The sequence below is a fragment of the Pelodiscus sinensis genome, chromosome 2 (genome assembly GCF_049634645.1).
Source record: "Pelodiscus sinensis isolate JC-2024 chromosome 2, ASM4963464v1, whole genome shotgun sequence".
NCBI classification, from domain to species: domain Eukaryota; kingdom Metazoa; phylum Chordata; order Testudines; family Trionychidae; genus Pelodiscus; species Pelodiscus sinensis.
Window position 1 is genome coordinate 157,928,100 of NC_134712.1, and position 21,201 is coordinate 157,949,300.

Sequence of the window (21,201 nt, forward strand, 5' to 3'; positions counted from 1 at the left end):
TTTACAGATTTTTGCAGTACTATTCCCAATTCATCTCGGTTGAGAGATGAGATTGAGACTGAGAGATGAGAATCAGGTCCTCAATCACTTCTCCTTGTGGATATCCTGGCAAAGCGGCTCAAACAGTTTGTCATGGGCACACAACAAGTACGCAGGGTTTGTATGTGTAGTACTATAAATTTACTACTCCAGGCCATTATTACAGTACGAAATGAAGTAAATTGAGGATGAGCTTCAGGTTTTATAGTAAAAAAAAAAAATCATAAATACTTACAGACTCTTTTATTGACTGGATATGGTTGCTCAATGTCAAAGACTCATTTGGGTAGTTGTAATGGCACATAAATCTTGCCAAAATGTCTCTGACTTTTAAATCCTGTTGAAGCTGAGCAGCCTTCTCAAACATTGTAAGCAGGTCCTTGCATTCACGGGATGTATTACTGATCAAGATCTAAAATGCAATTAATATACCATCACTGTGAAAATGAAGCAAATGAGGAGAGGGTGATTTAATTCAGCCCTAGCCATACCATACCACAACTATAACATATAAAATAAAAACTAAACTAAGACCAACATCAGAATATTTTAGCAGGCATGATTTATACCAGAAACAAAAAGGAAACAGTTTTAAACCATGGATTTTATGCACATTATATAAAGACTAAGAATAAGTAATGACTAACCTGTTTTAACTCCGAAAAGAGTGTTTCAAGGTCTAGATGCATGAATTCATCTCCTTTAATAAAGGGGGCCAGTTTTTCCAAGTTATGTAAAATTTCTGCAAGACATTAATACATTTTTTTTTCAGAAAAAATAAATATGTATCCCTGTGACTCAGAACGTGTAGTTCTTTGATGAGCTATTAAAAAAAGAGAGACAAACCTACTTCTGGAATATACCTGAAAGGTGGTGCAATGTAAGTTTAATACTTCTATAAAAGGGTCAGTTATGTGTATTGATAGGAAACGTACAAAGAGCCTTCTCCATTCCCTTGGCAGGTGCGTATACAACTCTCTAAAAGCGAGGACTATTTTTGCACCAAACAGGTTGGAAGGAAATAAGTCCAAGACTCTACTCCCATTCTTACATCCAGCCAGTACGGCTGCCTGTGTGTGTGGCTGGTACACATGCACAGCACCTCTGTGGCACAACAGCCGTGCTGTCCTGGAGCTCTGGGAGACATCATGTAACGTCTGCTCCCAAGCCTCTATGGTAACTGCAGTACTGGATCTGTACTACCTGAGGGTCCTCCAACATCATGTGATCCTCCTAAAGACCAGCTGTTCTGGGTTCCAGATCTCATGCATTACCAAGTCACACCAATGCAGCCAAAAACTGGGATGTGAATGTGCATATTACACAGTGTGTTAGGCCACAAAAAGCAGTTGCACTCATATCCCATTCCACTCTGAGTTGCACTAGTACAGTTCCACTGACTTAGAGTTGCTGGCGGTTTATACTAGTGCAAGAGGAGGATTGGACAGTATGACAACTTCTTTATGAGTATTGCATACAGGGGGAGATGTATTACTGATGGGCATTGAGCCACCAACATTACCAAAGAAGCAACAAACCTTAGACAAGTTAATTATCCAAATACTCAGATGGTATAAACAACATAACTATTAATATTCAGTACAGCTATACCAATTTACATCAGGATCTAGTCTAAAATATGTTAAATGAATGCATCTAAAAAACCCTGAATTTCTTGGAGGTTTGGGGTGCACGTGTAAATCAGGACTATTCCTTCTCCAATTTATGTCTATTATCACAGCACAAAGGAACCTGAAAGGATAAGGACCCTATTGTGCTGGGTGCACAATACAGAGCCAAACCTCTCCCTCTCCAGTTCCTTCCCTAAAGAATTTGTATTCACAGCTTGAAAAAGCCAATCAGCAATTGTTTTAAATTAGTTTATGGGTCTAATCCTGCTATTACTTACATCAGTTTTACCCTGGTTTCATTCCAATGACTTCAGTGGAGTGATCCTGATTAAAGGCAACATAACTGAATTTAGAAATATAAAGTGACTGATTCGGAACTAAATTTCATGACTTATCTGCTATGTAAAACGATTATGTAAAGAAAGCCTTTTCCTTCCTCACCAGGCCTGCTCCCTGCTGTGCGCTCAGAGTAACATCATCTCTCTTAAGTGACTAAAATACCTTTTCACTGCTTTCCACCCCCCAGCTCACAGAGCCAACTAAGCCAAGAGACTGACTTGGCTTATACTTGTTTCCAGGCCTGCCAATGGGAGGAGGGCACAAGTGGAGCAATTTCACAGAGGGCCAACATTTCAAAGGGGCCCGGAATTCCCGGCCAACACCGCTGCTACTTCGGCAAGCCCCAGAGCCCTTTTATCTGCCAAAGAAGCAAAGAAGCACTGCTACACTGCTCTGTTCAGCCTTGAGGGCTGGGGGGGGGGAGGGGGGAGCAACACTGCAGTCTGGGCGGCGCTAAGGCCTAACTGCCCTAGACCTTGCCCCTTCTGCAGGTGTGTAGCTGGATATCCCTCCCAGCTGGTCCTGTGGCCCGCAATGGCTGTCAGACCTGCTGCTTGTTTCTTGTAAATTAGCAAGAGCACAGTGTACTGAATTTCAGTTATAGGCCCACTACAAAACCACTAATGGGAATGGGAACAGGGATATCACAGATGTGATCATTTGAAGAAATAGCAACTACTGTCACGGAGGCCATCATGTGACCTGTAAAACCTCTGTACTTGGTGATAGTGCACAAGAAGGAACCATGACTCTGGATGCAGTGCTTGATTTTGCAAACACTTTTATATGTAAACTGAGCACGTGTCATTTGGAAGTCATTGAGACAGTATAATTATACACATTTTACAGTCACTTTACAAAGTAGAGCTGCACTTCACACATAGTGAAAGGTGATCAATTAGTGTAGCATTTAAAACTGACTAATGTAACGTCATCTGAAAACACAGTCCTAACATGGCTATTTACTGCCATAAAGGAAATACTTCAAATCTGGAACGTTCACATAGTATGGGCAATGAGAAACAGTTATCGGATACAGGCCACTGACAAGATGAAGACTTGTAAAACAATAAAGATGGGGCTAAGCCACAAAGGTCAGAGCTGAATCCTGATCTAAACCCATCATGTGTGTTCATATCTGTGGTTTTGAGATAGTTATGCTGGCAGGAACCCAGTAACACACTGTAGACCAGGATCAAAGCACAAAACTTTCACCAAGTACAAAATTGTACAGATTTGGAGATATTGCTCAGGTCCACATTTGTAGGAGACAGGACATATTTTATACAATTATTTATATCTGCATAAATTAAATCCTAGGGGAAAAATAGAGCATATACTACTACACAGGCATCTGTTCATCAGGATGAATACAGATTACTGGTAGAGCTATACAGTTGCTTGCTTACTGAGCTTTTAGAATGAAAATGTGTATATGGGTGGAAGGAATGAAATGTGAAAAACTCTAGAGACACTGGAAATATATTAGTGTGGAATGTAGTTCACAGTCTGAATGATTTCCTAGATGTAAGTGCTATTGATCAATGCCCTGGCAGCCATTTGAGAGCTAGTGACAAGTAACCACAGCACAGCTTTACCTTTAGTGAAATATAATTTTTGCATTATTACATTCCTTATGGCTCCATCTACCAGAAGCAATCTCTTCACAAGGGGACACTGAGGCAACTTCTGAATTACAGTCCGCAGTTTCTCCAGACACAGGACTCTGTAGGCAAAAAGAAAGAAAAAGAGAATAGAAAGTACAACAGGTCACCCAGGAGGATGCAGTACTGTAGAATGACTTGATTTTTGTAGTGCATTCATACCTATTCATATTCCTATCATGTTTGCGTTTGCAGTTCTGGAAGGCTTCTGGCAGTCCCACAAAAAAACCCACCCCAAAACCTAGGGAAATGTGTTCTACAAGGAATTATTATAAGGTGGGTGGCACAGCTAATTGAAAATCAGTAATCAAAGAATAGCCACCAATGGTTCACTGTCAAACCTGGAGGACTTATCTTGGGAAGCCCAGCAGGCCTGAGTCAGGCACTTTTCAGTGTTTTCATTAATGACTTGGATAACAGGGTAGAGAATAAGCTAATAACAATTTCAGGTGACCCCAAGCTGTGTGAGGTTACTAATACCATGGAGGAGAGGATTAGAATTCAAAAAAGCTTCAGCTAGCCTTGTGACAGACTGACATAAGAAAATAATGCTTTTGGTCTAGAAGAATAGGAAGAAATACTTGATATTTCAGTATATTCTGTTTGCAGTGTTGCATGCATTACTCAGGAATCTCAGGGTAAGTGCTGTTCCTTTTATTATTGAACCTGCATAATTGAAACAAGAGATTTTTAACCTGACCCTGCATACACTTATGTGCTAATCTCTCATGTGAGTAGTCCATTGAAGTCTATGGAACTACTTGTTTGTGTTTGCAATATCAAACTTGCATGTGGTATTGTGTATAATTTTAAAGATTCAGTCCTCAATTCCACAAAGTAGTTAAGCACATGCTTCAGTATCATTCATTTCAATGAGTCTTCCGGAAGAGCCTAAGTGTTTTGTTAAATCTGTTTTAGGTGCATCATTTCAATGTAACACAATTTTTTCAGCAGGAGGGTTCATTTTCAGATTATTTATAGTTTGAGACAATATAATGGATCTAAAACATTTAAAACTAACAGCTGAAAAACAATCCTTACTACGCCTCTAAAGACACCCAAACAGAACAAAAATCAGTGCTTGAAGATTAATTGGAATGCTAATGTGATTATTCAAGCTAATCACCGCTTTATCGGGTGAATGTCAAAATGAATTCCTTTGCCTCATGGCCTCATTCCAGCTACAGAACCATACATTCGGTGGTGGTCTAGCAGATACACAAGTTTCAGAAACAATAAGCGAAGAAAAGAAAAAAAAACTTTTGCAATCTACCTTTTGGGTCAAAAGAGAAAGAAGAAAAAAGTCTCTCACAATTCTTTAATGGCCTTGTCACAAGGTAGCTGGTCTCTGGTTAGCCTGAGCCAAACTGCCCTGGACAGAAGTATGTGAGCTTAATCCAGCTAGTTAAAGAGGTTGGGCTACACCTGGGCCTATAAAGGGATGCTACTAGGCAGCTGGGGAGAGAAAGGACTGAGATAGGCAGAACCCTGGAGAGCAAAACCATGCTACTCATGGGTCCCTGTATCAAAGGGCTCAAGGAAAAAACCCCAAGACTGCACCTCTAAGAAAGGAGCAAAACTAGAGTGCCAGAGACTCTTAACTGGGTGTCACCTGAAGTTTGGGGAAGGAAGGTATGGAGTTGAGAGTGAGGTCTGTTTGTGGTTAACTTTTGTTATTTAAAAACACACACACAAACCTCTTTGACTAATATTGGGCACAACCACATATGCTGGACAAGGGGCAGCAGCAGGCCCATTACCTTAGTATCTGAGTACCTCATAATCTTGAATTTGTTTCCCTGTAGGTAGGGAAGAACTGTTACAGGTTGAACATCTCTAGCACAGCACTCTCTGGTCCAGCAACATCTGTGATCTGGCATGGTTTTAGTTAGCCAGGTACCGCATCATGAGTGTGGCCAAGTTTCCCACAGTCCCATAAAGTTTGTTAACGGCCACCAGTTCTGGCTCTCAGTGTTTTGTGCTGCTATTTAGCTCTAATTTACCCCTAAATGTCTTCTAAGAGCCAGGAAGCAGTGGAAGTGGTGGTAATGCTGCTAGGCAATATTGACCTCCTGTGGTTCGGCAAATTTTCAGGTTTGGCACCAGTAAGGTCCCAAGAGAGCCAGACTAGAAATGTTCAATCTGCAGTCCCATTTTACAGATTGAGAACTAAGGCACTGAGACCCCAATGAATTGCCCTAGGTTACACAAAGTCCAAGGGAACTTGATTCCATATATCTTTGAGGTCCATTCCAAAGTGTCTGGCAACCCATCTCTTGACTTCTTCTGATTTAGAATAATGAAGCTATTTCATGAGAGAATAAAATAAAAAACAATTTGATTTCATCTGTGTACACACATAAAATTATTTTCACAATGAAAGGAATAGTACTTCAAATAGTGGTACTAATGTCAGGCACTCAGCAGTTCCTCATGGTCATGAATAGGAGCTGGAAAGGTGAGTCTAACTTACATGGAGAGTGAGGAAAAGGTTAAGCAACTCTGGAAATGCACCTGAGGGAGGGGGCTTTGGGCATTCAGACAATGAAATGCAGATAGGGAATTTCAAACAAAGAGAGGGTTTTTCCCCCCCTCTTCCTTTGGTTTACGTCAGGGCAGTTTTTCCCCAGGTAGCAGGAGACATGGTCTCTCCCAGGAACAGTCTCCTTGAAATGTATAAGTAGGGAAACGTTTAGATAGTTTCTCTGGCTTTACTGTTTTGCTTGTTTGGGGGTTTGGAAATCATGTCCGAGCTGATTAATTGTTTTTCAAGTTTGTAATTAAGAATTACAGCCCAGGGATTCTCCCTGAGTCTATTATACTCAGTGGCTTTTTACACCCAATCATTTACTATGCTCGCAACAGTAGTCTTGTTTTAATAATAAAAGTGTTTTCTTTTTGTTTTGGTTAACTAGTATTGGTTGATTTTTGTCTCCTTAAACCTACGTGCCTAAGTTACCCGGGAGGAGCAGAGCCCCATTGTTCTCTGCAGATTATTTCTGTTTTCCCAACTCCAGGCAAAATGGAGGCTGGGGCAGGAGGGGAAGCTTTGCCTCTAGGAGGAGATTCCAAGTGATCTCTTCCCTGGAAAAGGGTTTATTTTATATTTTTATTGGCATTTGGTGGTGGTAGCAAGCTGATCGTCTTTCTTTCTGGATCTCAGGGAAACAAGTTTGTCTCTGGGAGTTATAGAGACAGGTTCTTAATGAGTTTATTCTGTTAGCCGGTCCCCATTTCTACACTCAAAGTGCCAGGTTGGGGAATTGAGCTATGAAACTCATAGATAGTGCCCTTCATTTTCAGTTTATTTTATTTTATTGTTCCTGGAACATAATTACTGCTTATTGCAATAACTAAAACAAAATTTATTTTGGGGAGTAAATATCAGAAGGATGGGGAAAATGTATTTAATAGATTAATGCTTTGATTAACTGAAGTGAATATGGTTAGCTGCAGAGCTAAAGCAGAACTCAAAACACAATACCACCTGAGTTTAAGAAAACCATACATCTCTAATCCTCAAATAAAATGTTTATTTGAATAAACAGTTTCCTGTTGTAGACTTAGAACTACTCACCTATAAATATTTACATTTAATAATTGGATCACACCATTTGCAGTACATACATTCAGCTTCATGTTTTTTCTCTTGCTTTTTTTCTTAACCTTTCAAATACTTCCTTGTGTTTGAAACATAATTCAGAAATATTGATTTTTCATGTTCTTCCCATTTTAATGTGTCAGATCTTTAACAATTATCTGTTAACAACTTGAAATGTGTACATAGTAGGAGTACGAATCATCAGTACATTCAGATGTGCATGCATTTCAGAGCTTATATGCATGCCTGTTTGTGTATTGTGTGTCTTTATTAACATTTAGCTTTATTCATCAGGCAGCTATGCACATAGTCTAATGTGTTTACATGATATGTAACTCTCATGCAATATACTGTATTTTCCAAATTAAAAATATGTTTCTATCTTTGAATGATACAGATGTACGGTAAAATATCAGAAAAAAATACTTTTTGTAAAACTAGGACATTTTTCAGTAAAAATTGTTTAAACTAAAAACAAAGGTGCTTACTTACATAGATTAAAAGTGATTTACAGATGATTAACACAGGGCACATGGATGATTTAACACTGACACTTTTTCAAGACCTTAATTAGAAGGATGATCTATCTTCCATTCTGGAGGTCCCAAAAGGGACCATCAGTAGAGGCACCTCTATATTTCCATGGTAAGAGACCAGTGCCAGTGGATACCAAGTGACCGAGCAAGCAATTCCTAATAAGCTTCTATGGGGATCCCACTTGAATTTTGTTGTGAAAACTTTAGGAACAATGCAAATAATTATCCAGTGGAGAGATTCTCTTTGTCTAACAAAAGGTTTCTGTTCCCCCAAGTAACAGCCAGTGAAGCCACATTTCAGTATATGGAAGAGCAATTTGGTGATGGCCTGAAGGATTTACCATATAATTGGCAGCAGTTGTGGTGCCTGGAGTCATCATGGGCAAACTCCTTCAATCCTGCAACCTAGGCTAATTACCACTGTTCTCACTTAGAGTTTGTCTTGATGCACTAACTGCTGATGCCTAAGTATAACACAGGGGACTAAAAAACAATGAAGAGTCCTGTGGCACCTTAGGATGTGTCTACATAGCAAAGTTATTTCGGAATAACAGCTGTTATTCCGAAAGAACTATGCGAACATCTACACAGAAATTCCATTATTTTAAAATAATTTCAAAATAACGGATGGCTTATTCTGACTTATGTAAACCTCATTCCACAAAGAATAACGCCTATTCCAAAAAAGCTATTTCGAAATGAGGCATGTGTAGACGCTCCACTTCTGCTATTTTGAAATAGCCTTTCACCAGGGCCATTCTAAGTTGTTCCTCCTGGGACTCTAAATGAATACATCACATCCACATTAGGGAAGCCTGCCTCGGACTAATTTTGAGGCTTCCTTGCAGTGTAGATATGCTATTTCAAAATAAGCTATTTACAAATAACTATTCCGGAATAGCTAATTCCAAAATAACTGTGCACTATAGATGTAGCCTCAGAGACTAACAGATTTATTAGGGCACAAGCTTTTGTGGGTAAAACCCACTTCATCAGATGAATTTGAGTGGAAGTTATAGAAGCAGGGGTGTATATAAGGAAGAAGTTGCTTATGTTAAATGAAGCTAATCAAGTCAGGATGGAAGTGGGTCATTAACAGCATTTGGGGTGGAGATGTGAATACTCATTAACCAGTTAAGATCCTGATTTGACCCTAATTTGATCGTTGACAGAAGACTCAGACATTTAACATGAGACCGATCAATGGCAAATGCAGCTCTGTCCAACTCAGTGCTGAATGCAAGTGAAAGAGTGTACTGAGATGCTGCAGTCAAGTGACCACAGCCAGGAGACTGAAGACGGGTAACACTGAAGCGGGGATGGCAGCAGTACTGAGGAAAAGCTGTCTGGCAGTCAGGATTTGAAGTAAATATTAAATGAATGGTGAGGACTTTTACCTGTGTGATGAAGGGTTTAAAACCTTTTTCGCTATCAAACTAAACTTTAAAATATGTTTCAATACCTCTCTCTCCCTAGATGTAATAGACAATCCTTCCACAAAATACAATTTGTCAGTGTTCTGGCCTTCCCTGTAGGCTGAGCCCCCTATTGACCTGCCAGAGATTCATCTGCCTCTACTCTTGATTCCTTCCCTCCAATTTTCATATTTTTGACAATCTGAATACACACTCTGTTCTGGACTTCCATAGCAATTCTTAAACTTGGCCTTCTTTCTTGATAAACAGCTCATTAAATTGGATGCATACAAAACTCTGACACTTACCTTCCTTAAGCCTATTCCACCACCCCACTCCCTTAGCGCTCTGACAGGTTCTTGCCAATTCCTTCAGGAAGAATAAGGATATCACACACTGGGAAACTCTACTCCTTATCTTATCCTTCAACTCTCTCTTTTTCCAACATGTCCCTCCTATCTCTTCTAGTCTACCACTGTATCCCCTTGGCCTCTCTCTCCCAACTTCCTTGTCCCATATCTGTTCCGCCACACTTTTCTATTCTGGTCCAATACTGAACATCCACAGTTCTCCATAATGTCAATGGGAATTGCTGGTGTTCAACAGCTCTTAGGATTTGGCCTTTCCCTTACAAGCTCAGTCCTAAAACTCCCTAGAACAAGGATTTGTCAGTGTTATAGTAGTTGTCTGTAAAACACCAGACACGCCAATGGGACTATGAAAATCAAATCATTATAGCATCAGTAGCTTTTTCAGCCTGTGTTACAATAACAGGGCTCAAAAACCATCTGTCAAGGATGATCTAGTTATATTTAATCCAGTGTGGGACCTTCATTTCTATTATTCTAATCAGACTCTGCATAAATTCACTGAGCCATTTTCTTTTCTATCCTCTTTGTCCAAATTAATATTCTTGTACAGCTTGTTTACAAATATTGGAGGAGTCTGTGTAAGAGCCAACAGTTTACTAAGGTACTGTGCTCAAATTATCACAGTTGACACTTGTTCTGTTCAAGTAAAAATCAATATAGTGCTATATTCAGTAGCAAATACTGAAAATGGAAATATAAAACTTACATGTGCTGGGATTTTCCTTCTGAATATTTTGGTTCCAATTCCTCATGCACATGTTGCAGAAGTATATTTATTGCTGAAATAATTTTCCGGGCTTCATGGTCATCTGGATATTGAGACACAAGATCAGCCATGCTTCTTCCAAGTTCAAAAAAGAATTTTTGGAGCTCGCTGCTGCTTAACCACTGCTTAAATAGCTAGCACATTAAAAGGAGAAACAAAATTTGCTTTATTATAAGAATGAAGATTTCCCCATTATGAAAAACACAGACATTCTTTACAACATTAACCAGATTTTCTTCCTCTTATGCTACAATGTACAGTGAAAGTTTTCTCTAATGACTCATACCGAGGTTAAGTATAATCTGCATGGATGCCCACTTGGCAGGGTACATACAATGTTTTCAGTTATTTTACCTGCTTCTACACACAGAGGGCCCAAATATCTTGGTCTGACTCAACTGCTCTAAATTCTGCTAGTTACAGTGATTCACTAGCAACTGCTATTCGCCTCTTACTTACCAACCTGCCCCTTATGCTTAAGGAGATAGATTTAGCAGCTATAACACCTTTACATTGCTGGGGATCGCTTTTATATCAGTGGCTGCCCTTTTGGCTAACTAAAAGCTAAACAAACAAGATTTCCAATTATATTTCCTTTGTAAGGACTCAATGCTAACTGTGCAGTATACCATTTTTAAAAACAGAACACTGTCAGCCTCTGGTCTTGAATATAGCTCAAGAATGGCTAATGACTGACTAACAATATATAAGCAAAATACACATTCTATCAGCTGTCCTGTTTAAGCATACCTGCATGTAGAGTTTGATCTTGTTGACAGAACGAACAAGATAGACTTTGGTCTCAAGCCACGCGGGGATACAGCCTCCCTCATTATCCACTTTGTGAGCTTCAACTTCTGACACATTGGACAGAACTGAGCACACAAACTGCTCCAGTGTGCCTTCCGTGGGAATCTGGCAGTGACAAAAGCAAATGACAAGCACGTCAGATAGCCACTCAGTATTATCCCCTGTATCAACTTACTTGTACTGGGGGGGGGGGGGGGGGGGGGAGAGGGAGGAGAGAGAACAGAGCCATTGAGCTGTTTTCAGGAGGAACAAAGCCAATTATCACAATCTATTGATTTGTGATAGAGACTGCAAATGTACTCTGCCTGTTCTGACAGGAAAACCCAAAAAACTCATTATCCACTACACAGTGGTGCACACTTCTGGTCCGTTCTACATCAGGGAACTTTGCATTTGTGTAACTGGAAACCAAATAAATCATACGGATATGAGACCCATTTTACACCAGTGCAGCATATGTCCACAGGAATTTTTGCATCAGAATAGCTACACTAGTGTGACTACAAAATTTACTGAGGCAAATAAGGCATCGCATGCAGTGATGTATTAGGCTGTGATTTTTGTAGGATTAATTACTAGTTTAAATGTTGTTATACACTGTAGTTCGCAGCTTGCAAAGGCTGCCAAACGTTCTCAGTTAAAATTCCTCTATTTCTTAATAATACCATTTCAAATCACTCTGTACACACTATCTCATCCTGTCATCTTGTAATCTGCTGTTTGAAATTCTGATGTATCAAAGCAATGCAGACATAGTAGACACAGTTCTAAAAGGTGCCTAAGCTTGTATATGCTAATGTGACCAGGGATAGCTGCCAGTGACCCTGGTGTCCACATCAATGGTAAGGCTGAAGGAGCAGTACAACCATGATGGGCGAGCTGCCCACCTGGGGCACTGGCTCCTGCAAGCAACAGCCCAACATACTGCTTTTGCCACTGTGGTTAAGCACAATCAGCACGGATGCCAACTTAGCAGTGTAAGGACAATGTTTTCAGTTATTTTACCTATAGAGGGCCCAAACATCATAGTCTCACTCAGCTGCTCTAAATTCTGCTAGTTACAGTGATTCACCAGTAACTGCTGTTCACCTCTTACTTACCAACTTGTCCCTTATGCTCAAGGGGTAGACTTAACAGCTGTACCAGTTTTACATTGCTAGGAATAGCTTTATGTCAATGGCTGCCCCGTAGCTCCATGGTTATTTGATTTATATCCACAGACATACATTTGGTATCTGCACAGGACTCTGCTCATTACCAGTTTACTGGTCTGGCAGTAGAACAGAAACTATGTAGACCCACTTCACTCGGGTTCATTTCAAACAAAAAACAAACGTCCTCTTTTTGCAGTCAAATCTGTTCTTATCACTGTCTACCCAGAACCATGGCATACATGGTTGCATTTATAACATTGATAGTGTCTGTTTAACGCAACTGAATTGTAGTCAGTCAATCTTTATTATTGCGCATCTTTGGACTCATTTTCTTCTCTTTCATTCAGGATTTTAACCTTCTTTAATTAAGTGGCAACCTCCTAGATTAAACTACTAAACAATACCCACCGAATGCAATCAAAATGTATACCAGCGAAGGGGGGAGCTGTTATTTTAATTACAATTATTTGGTCCCTGAAGTTTACATCACATTAAATGGATCAAATAAATTAGCAAGTGAATTAACTTGAAGGCATTATATTTGCATTTCTTCTGAAAACAGAGAAGCTAGAGTCCAAAGTGCATGAACAAATATTAACAGTCGGTGAATGTAGAGAGCTTCAAATTCAGGTTTTAATCTGAAAGTTTATGGGAACCAAACCTTTAGTCCTTCCCTTCTCTTCAGAACTGCAGTAACAGAGCTCAGGGTTCTTCTGAGCCAATATCATATCATGATGAGTTTGCACTGTGACCCTGACAGAGCAGGAGCCAGCTCACATCAAGGCCTATGGGCGTCACTAAACACTGATAAATGCACAGCTGGAAACCAGTACGGCTTGCATATCTGTTAGTTTTATTATAATATATATTAGAGTTATAAGAATGTGTTTAGACTTTATGGGATATGTGTGTTCATCTTACTTATAATATCTGTATCCCATGTTCTAATCTAAAGTAATGTTTAAGTGTTTGCTCTCTAACTATAAAAAGGTTTAAAAACAAATTCCTTTGTAAAATAATAGCTATTTTTAAGCCCATTAATGAGTGCCCAGGCAGGTTAAAATGTTCCCATGTTGGTTTCTGTGTGTTACCATTTCGAGTATCTGGTTTGTGTCCATTAGTCCTTTCTCGTAGAGACTGTCTGGTTTGGCCAATATACATGGCAAAGGGGCATTGCTGGCACTTGATGGCATAGATCACATTAGAAGAGGTGTAGTTGTATGAGCCTCTGCTGTGGCTTCTGTGGTTAGATCCTGTAATGGTACTGCTGGTACAGATGTGAGGACAGAGTTGACAATGCAGTTTATTGCAGGGGTAGGTTCCTGGGTGAGTGCATCTGAGGTTGCTGGAAAGAATTTGCTTCAAGTTAGGGCAGGGATGGACAAATTCTGGCCCGTGAGCCAAATCCATTCCGCAGAATTAATCCCTGTCAGGCCCCCAACACTGTGTTTACCTGCATCTCTGCAGGTATTGGATGATCACAGCTCTCACTGCCACAAATCACTGCTTGTGGCCAACGTGAGCAGTGGTAAGCAGCGTCCCGGTCTATGCCACTTCCTGCCACTCGCATTGGCCATAAATGGTGTTCCACAGCCAATGAGAGCTGCAATCATCTAATACCTACGGAGGCACCGGTAAGCATAGCAGCAGCAGCCCATCAGGGACTAATCATGGTGAACTGCTGCCATTTGATTGCCCACCCCTGGGCTAGGGGGTTCTCTGTAGGCAAGGACTGGCCTGTCTTCCAAGGCCTGTGAAAGTGAGAGATCGTTTTCCAAGACAGGTTGTAGATTGTCATTGATGCATTGGAGGGGTTTGAGCTGGTGGCTGTAGGTAATGAAATTAGCCATTCTTCTACAAAGGAATTTCACAAGCCAATTAGAGAAAGAGAATTCAGAATTGACCTTTATATGCAAATTTGACACCGTCTCCCTTGGCTTACACAAAGACTTGAACTGGTTCACTGGTTATTATATAAAACTAGCTTTCCTTACATTCAACACCCTGTTGACATCAAAAGCTAAGTATGGGTCTCTTCCAGCCCACTTGATTAGACTCATTAGCACTGGGATGACAATTCACAGGTAATTTTTTTCTCCCTCTCCCTTCTTATTCTGAGGGTCCCCCTTTTTGCTCCACTCAAGATCATCTCATCTGAAGAACTGGGTTTTGCCCATGAAAGCTCATGATACAATATATCAGTCTATAGTACAGGAGTTGGCAATGTACAGCACTAAGTGGCATGTGAGCCGATTTTGAGTGGCACGTGGAGTCTGTGGCAGGAGCTCAGCCTCTCTTCCCCCATGCAATCGGGAACATGCTCAGCTGCGAGGCTTGCAGCACCAGTTCTAGCTTCTGGGCGCAGGGTTGGGGAGGTGAAGGAAACCCCAACCAGACCCAACTCCCCACTCGCGTCCACCCCCAGTGTCCCTGAAAGCCACCCCACTCCCCACCAACCCCCACCAGGCAGCACAGGGAACCCATGCCGAGCAAGAACAGCCCTCCGACATGGGATTGAGGCCCTACCCCCACATGCACGCTGCTGCTACTCTGCTTGCCCCAGCCCCCGGGCATGAGGGAGACTGGGGGTGTCTTCCCCTGTTGCCCCGAGAGCTGTCCCAGCTCCCTGCCTGTTTCCACCAGGCAGCACAGGGACTCTGCACAGAGCCACAAGATTGAGGTCCCGGCCCTGCATGTGCACCGCTGCTGCTCAGTCCCAGGACCAGGGACATCCCCAAATAGCCACCACCATGCGAAATGGGCATGGGGGGATCTGGGGTGTTGAGGGTTGGGGGGTGATGAGGCAGTGGGGAGGCTGGGCAAAAAGGAAGCAATGGGGTGGGGGAGGCCACCCCTGATGCCCCTGAGAGCTGCCCTGGCTCCCTACTCCCACCATGAATGGCACAGGGACCCACCCCACACAGAGCTGGGACCCCCACCCCCATGGGAGGGGTGGAGGAGTGGGAGCCAGGGGCAGGGGAAGTGGGAGCTGGGGTGAAGCAGTAATGGGGGACTGGGGTGTGATGGGGTCAGGCTCAGTGATCATAGGACCTGGGGGCACATGGTAAAGTGTGACCTGCCCCACAGGCAAGGCTGTGAAAGGAGCAGACCCTGGGGACTGTTCACTGCTTGACCCATGCCAGGGAGAGAGGTACAGACTGATGGACAGAGAGAAAGCCCTGGACTGATGCAAGGAGAGAGCAGGCCTGGCCTGTTCTCAGAGAGGACAAGGATGCCCAAGTCAGTCTGTTTCTCTGAAATCACCCCGTGCTCTAACAAACTATACCCCCCCCATCACCACCACCAGCTGCAGACAGAACATCAACCCCTTTAGCTTCACATCAGGGAACTGAGGTCAGCATCATCCAACAGTTCTTCCTGAGACCCACTGAACAACTGTTCAGAGCTCCTTTTACACAGCTCCGCCCCAGGGGTGGCTGCATCTCAGCACTGAGCAGAAGATCCATGCCCCCACCCCAGGGCCAGCTGCTTCTCTGCACCAGGTGAGAAACCCCTGTATAGCCAGCTCTAGTGTCAATGCTGCACAGTCCCTGGCTGTCTCGTAGCCTGTGAAGTGTCCCTAAGAGTCCTACTGTGAAATTTGATAAACTAACATGAGAAGGTTAAAACACTTAATCTGTGTAATAATTTAAATTAAACTAGTCTCCTTAGCTGCAGCTCTAGCAAAATGGCTCGGGTGTAATTTTGCAACTGGTGATCCACAGAAAGTTTTTCATTGGGTTAGGTGGTCCACGGACCAAAAAGTTTGAGAATTACTGCACAAGAGGGTGAGTGCTGCCCGGATTATAGCTCTGTGGCTGAGTAGCAGTGGAAAACACGTGGGTGGTCCCCCTACCCCAAAGCTGCGTTGGCCCCTGGGTCCCTGGCAGGCAGGCGAGGTGCCCCCATGGGATCCCACCCCCAACAGGTCTGGACACGCAGGGTCACCCACCCGGCCCTGCCTTGCCCATTTCCCTGAACACACAAACCCTGAACCACCCTGACCCCAGCTTGTGCTAGCAATCCAGAACCTCCCCTCCCCACCCCCCGTGGGGAAGGGGCAGCCCCCAGTCTCTATACTGCATCCAGCTTCTGGGGAAGTACACACACTGCTGCTCCCCTCCCCACAAGAAAAGCTGGAACCCTTAGGCAGAGAACAGCTCACACTTTAAAAAGCCAGTTGTTCTCTGTTCCGGATGGTTGGGGCTAGAGGAGGGAGACTTCTCATGCTGTTCCCATCCCCCAGCAAAGTCTCTTAGCTGCCATTGGCCAATCTCTCAGTTTCCAGCCAATAAGAGCTGAGAATTTTTGCTGGGTGCAGGGGCAGCGTAGGAAGCCTTTCTTTTCCTCCTCAATGCCCCCTCCATCTTATGCCCGGAGTGGAGACACCTGGAGCAGCCTGCAGCAGACAATCTGCCTCAAGTTCCTGCAGGTAAGCACCTCCCAGCCAGAGCCCGCCTCTGGCACCCCAGTCTCTCCCTTTCCCAACCCTCGGCCCCCTCCTGCACCTCAGATCTGGCACCCCTCCCAGATCTGGCACCCTAGTCTCCTGCCCCAGATCACAATCCCCTCCTATCCTAAGTCACACCCCAAAATCCTGCATCCCAGTCTCCTGCCCTAAGTCCAACTGCCTCCTTCCCAGACCCCATTTTCCCTCTTTCACCCCAATCCCTTACCACAAGCTCCCTTCTGCACCCAACCACCATCCCAGACCCTGGAATTCCTCCATTAATATTCTGGAAGAGTGTGGCCCTCAAACACTTTTCAAAATCTTGAAGCGGACCCCTGCCAAAAATTATTGCCCACCCCTGCTGTAAACTGATGTAGGTCTGGTGTGATTCACCCAGTATAAAACTATGCTGTCTTTTATTCCATGGCAAAGCCTGCTAAGCAACTACCCCCAAAAGATACTGCTTTAGTGTCTATAGCCATCAACTGCTCTTATTAGTTACAAATGAAATATACACAAACCAAAAAAGGACCGTTGACATTTTTAGAAATTTACCTTATTTAATTCTGCGGTATAGTTCAAGATTTTTCCAATATGAAGATCATCTAAACCAAATCTGGATTCAAGCTCCATTTTGACTGCATGCGGATCCCACACCAAATCCCAAAGAGTCAAGTTGTAATGAAGACCTATAAGAAAAGATTAACTTATAAATGTCCTACACACTGGAGACAGAAAAAGTGAATGCTCACTATTTCACTAGAAATCTTGTGAGTGGAGTTAGTCTAACAGTACATAGCCAATACTATATCTATTGAATATTGATCTATTGTATTAGTAGCCAAATAGTAAAAACACATCATGCAGAGCTGTTACATTATCCAAGAAGGGTTGGGATAGTATTCATGACTTATGACCAGTCCTCCAGGATGCCAGACCTCATATTTTTGAACTATTCATAATTTTCATTCAACTTAGATTTAAAATAATGGTTACCTCTATTGTGAGTACCTCATTATTTTGGATGGAAACTGTTTTTTATTATAAGAACAAAAAAGTCTCAAATTTTCAAAAGTATTCTACAATGGCCTAACTCTGCTTCCAATGAAGTCATGGTGACTTCTGAAGAAGCAGAGTTGTGCCAAGATTGACTGGCTTTGAACATTTCAACCTATAGTAAACATTCATGCCTACCAAAAATGTGTTGTTAGATGCTACTTCAGATAAGAAACAAACAGGGATCCACTGTATGCTTTGGAATGCACTAGTTTACTGTCAATTATCTTTGAGCCCAAATAACTAATTCACCCCCATTTACAGAGTCAATAAGTACAGACAAATCAATGCAAGTGTGTTTAATCAACATTCTCTCATGAGCTTGGAAATGTCACAGGTTTTTATACGCCTAAGTAAAGCATAGTTTATGCAAGACTGCAGGATATAAATCTAGAGGAAAATATTTCTCAAATATCCATCATTTTAGGGTGCATCTAGGCAGCACCCTTCTGTCAGAATAAGCTATGCAATTTACGCTTTGCAATTTACGCTTTGCAATTGTGTAGCTTATTCCAAGCTTAAGTTGAAAGAGCTTTTTTTGAAATTTGGCACTGTGTAGACAGTGCCAAATTTCAAAATAAGGCACTATTCCAACAAATCCCTTAACCCTCAAGGAACAAGGGTTACAGGGATGCCAGAATACCACACCCGCTATTTCGGAAATAGCAGGCACTTTTAAACACGTGGCATTTCTATTCTGAGGTATTTCGGGATACCTGAAGTACCAACACAGTCTAGACGTACTCTTAGTGACAGGATTCATTTTAGTCTCAAAGTTATCTAGGTTCCAGGCAAACATGACACCTCTTCTCTTTTCTCATTCAAAGTTATTTACTTGGAACCAGAGAATCTTGAAACTGAGGTTACAGAAATTTATTTAAACTAACGGGATAAATCCCACAGCATTTTAAGTTTCTTACTCAATTGATATTTTGTGCAACCTTCATATGGAGTCTGTCCTGATGTCTTCACACTGTGTCCTACATCTGAATCTAGCCAGATTGAGCAGTACACAATCTCTAAACATTTCCAATAAGCTTTTTATGTACCTTTCAAATCTATATACACCCTAATCTAGTCATTAGAACAACACTTGCGCTTAGATTCTTTCCACTTTTCCATTCTCGTCTTCTCAACATTATTTCAGTTAAAAAGGAAAAATGTTTTTAACTTTGCTGGACACCGTTACACTTACGATTTGACTTCCTTGTATAATTTAACAGTGCTATCTACCGGAGAGAAGGATTAAGCTGGTTTAAGACCATAATTCACCAGGTCCTTCGCACTAAGTAATAAAGGAAATTGCAAACAAAGTCAGAGCCAGCTTTCAAGAATCTACTTTTCTATCTTAGTTATTTCCAACACCTTTCACTCCAGTATTCAAACAGCACCTAGATAGACAGATCACAGACACTGACTTCTCCACTTTTATCTCAATAGTTTAATAACCACATTGCCACATCTCTCATGTGAATCTTTCAGCTCAGCCTACCTAGGGCATGGAGCCAGATGTGGAAGTCAGCCTCTCATACTAAAGCAAGCATAAAAGTGATTAGTTACATATTGAAATGTGGCATATGTTGAAAACAGATGTAAACAGCCGAGCAGATGATGGGATGCCCCCCATGCAGTGAGTGACAACAGACCCTGCAGCATGTCGTTTATCTGAATTAGCATGTGTAATTCAGCATGCAGTATTGAAACTGTGTGCAACTGGGCTGAAATGAAAGATCACTCAGGGGTAAATGAACTGTATTGTGCTAATAGATTTCAATGAAGATGCAATGTCTGCACTCTGGGGTATCAGATTGTGTACCACATTTTCGCTCTTAAAATCCTGATTTAGGGCTTGTCTACACTTAAAGCTCTAGAGTGGCACCACTACACTACTGAAGCTGTAATTCTTCATTGTAGATGCTACCTGCTCCAACAGAAAAAATTGTTCCATCAGCATAGGTAGCGCCCCCCCCCCCCCCCCCCCCCCCCACCCAAGAGCCATAGCTAGGTTGCCCTAGTGCTGTCTATATGGGGATTTCTGTTGGCTTTACGCTCTGGGATGTGGATTTTCTACACTTCAGAGTTTAGGGCACAGGAAAGAGAAAAACAGTAGCATTGATTTCAGCCTGTTCAACTAAGTGAAATTCAATCCTATATAGGGAACCAGCATTCCACCTAAGTACCCCTTGGTGGCATATGTGGGATGTAAGAGTCAATATGGGCCTTAGGCTGCTTTTCTGTACAGAGTGGGCTGTTTCACCTAGGGAGAGCGAATAATACTTGTTTGTCCTCATACAGCTCTGCCAATCAATCACAATCCTGACCTTACCCGGGGGAGCCAGAAATGGGAGAAAAACAGAGTGGTGTCAGTCATTCAACTAGCACAAACACTAGCCTGCATTTGTAGGCCAAAACAGTGAGGGATGAATCCAAATAATGCACTGCTTCCTGCTCAGATGAAGTTTTTGCTCGCCTAGTGCTTGCTGTGCAATGGCCATGGTTCAAGAAAACACTTGAGTGCAAGTTTGAACTTGCATTCAAGTCCCATGAGACCTCAATGATTTCAATAATGGGATTTCCACCTTTTTTTTTCCTGAATGGAGCCTGGATGGATGTAAGAGGGTGAGTCTGGACACGGCCCTAAAGAACAGACTATGTATGCCTCCTGGGAGCGCACATCTCTTACCCTCTAAGTGGGATCTTGCCTCGCTGGTTACACAAGAGGAAGCCTCCCAATGGCTCCTTCTCTTTCAAATTCAGTCCATGAATGAAGAACAAGCAAATATTCACACACAGCTTTCATTTACCTTCAAGGCTCCAGTCTTCTAACAAGCGCAGTGCTGTAATGGTTATATTCAGTCCCATATTCATTGCTTTGTAGAAAATGTGGGTGGATGGAACCAAATCTAAATCTTCCAGGGATGCGAAGGAACTGTATGCAAAAGTGAAAAAACATGCACTTATCAAAGCATAGTTAGATTAGACACACACACACTCTCTTTGGAGGAAGCAGTGGAAGGATTGTGAAGTAGAGCCAGATGAAACAACTTTTTGTCAAAAAATCGAGTTGTTTGTGAAATGCTCTGCTTTATGCAGTTTTAGATGAGTTTGGTGATGGTTTGGGGTGGAGATCTAGGGGTTGTCAATTATCTTGCAAAACCTGCCACAACACCTTCAAAAGATGAGCCTGAGTGATTAAATTAATAACTTTGCTGGACACTAAAATTCATGGACTGACTAGAAACACTAGATTTATGGCTTATTACAACAATCTACAACCTGGTTTAACACCTCTCCAGTCAGAGGGAGGGAAAGGGAATGCTAAATGGGTCACTTTACCTTGAATGGTGCCTTGAAATACGTGTTAACTAT

General features: G+C 42.1%; 1 protein-coding gene across 1 annotated transcript in view; it reads right to left on the reverse strand.

Annotated features, from left to right (window-relative positions):
- ABCA13 (ATP binding cassette subfamily A member 13) overlaps nucleotides 1-21,201 on the reverse strand; it is a 281,165-nt gene that overhangs the window by 221,719 nt on the left and 38,245 nt on the right. The window contains exons 7-13 of the mRNA XM_006136374.4: nucleotides 20,637-20,761; nucleotides 17,332-17,465; nucleotides 11,113-11,277; nucleotides 10,303-10,496; nucleotides 3,608-3,735; nucleotides 687-781; nucleotides 275-451 (exon numbers count right to left, since the gene is read on the reverse strand). Coding sequence (XP_006136436.3) covers nucleotides 275-451; nucleotides 687-781; nucleotides 3,608-3,735; nucleotides 10,303-10,496; nucleotides 11,113-11,277; nucleotides 17,332-17,465; nucleotides 20,637-20,761 — 1,018 coding nt within the window. The remainder of the gene's footprint in view (nucleotides 1-274; nucleotides 452-686; nucleotides 782-3,607; nucleotides 3,736-10,302; nucleotides 10,497-11,112; nucleotides 11,278-17,331; nucleotides 17,466-20,636; nucleotides 20,762-21,201) is intronic.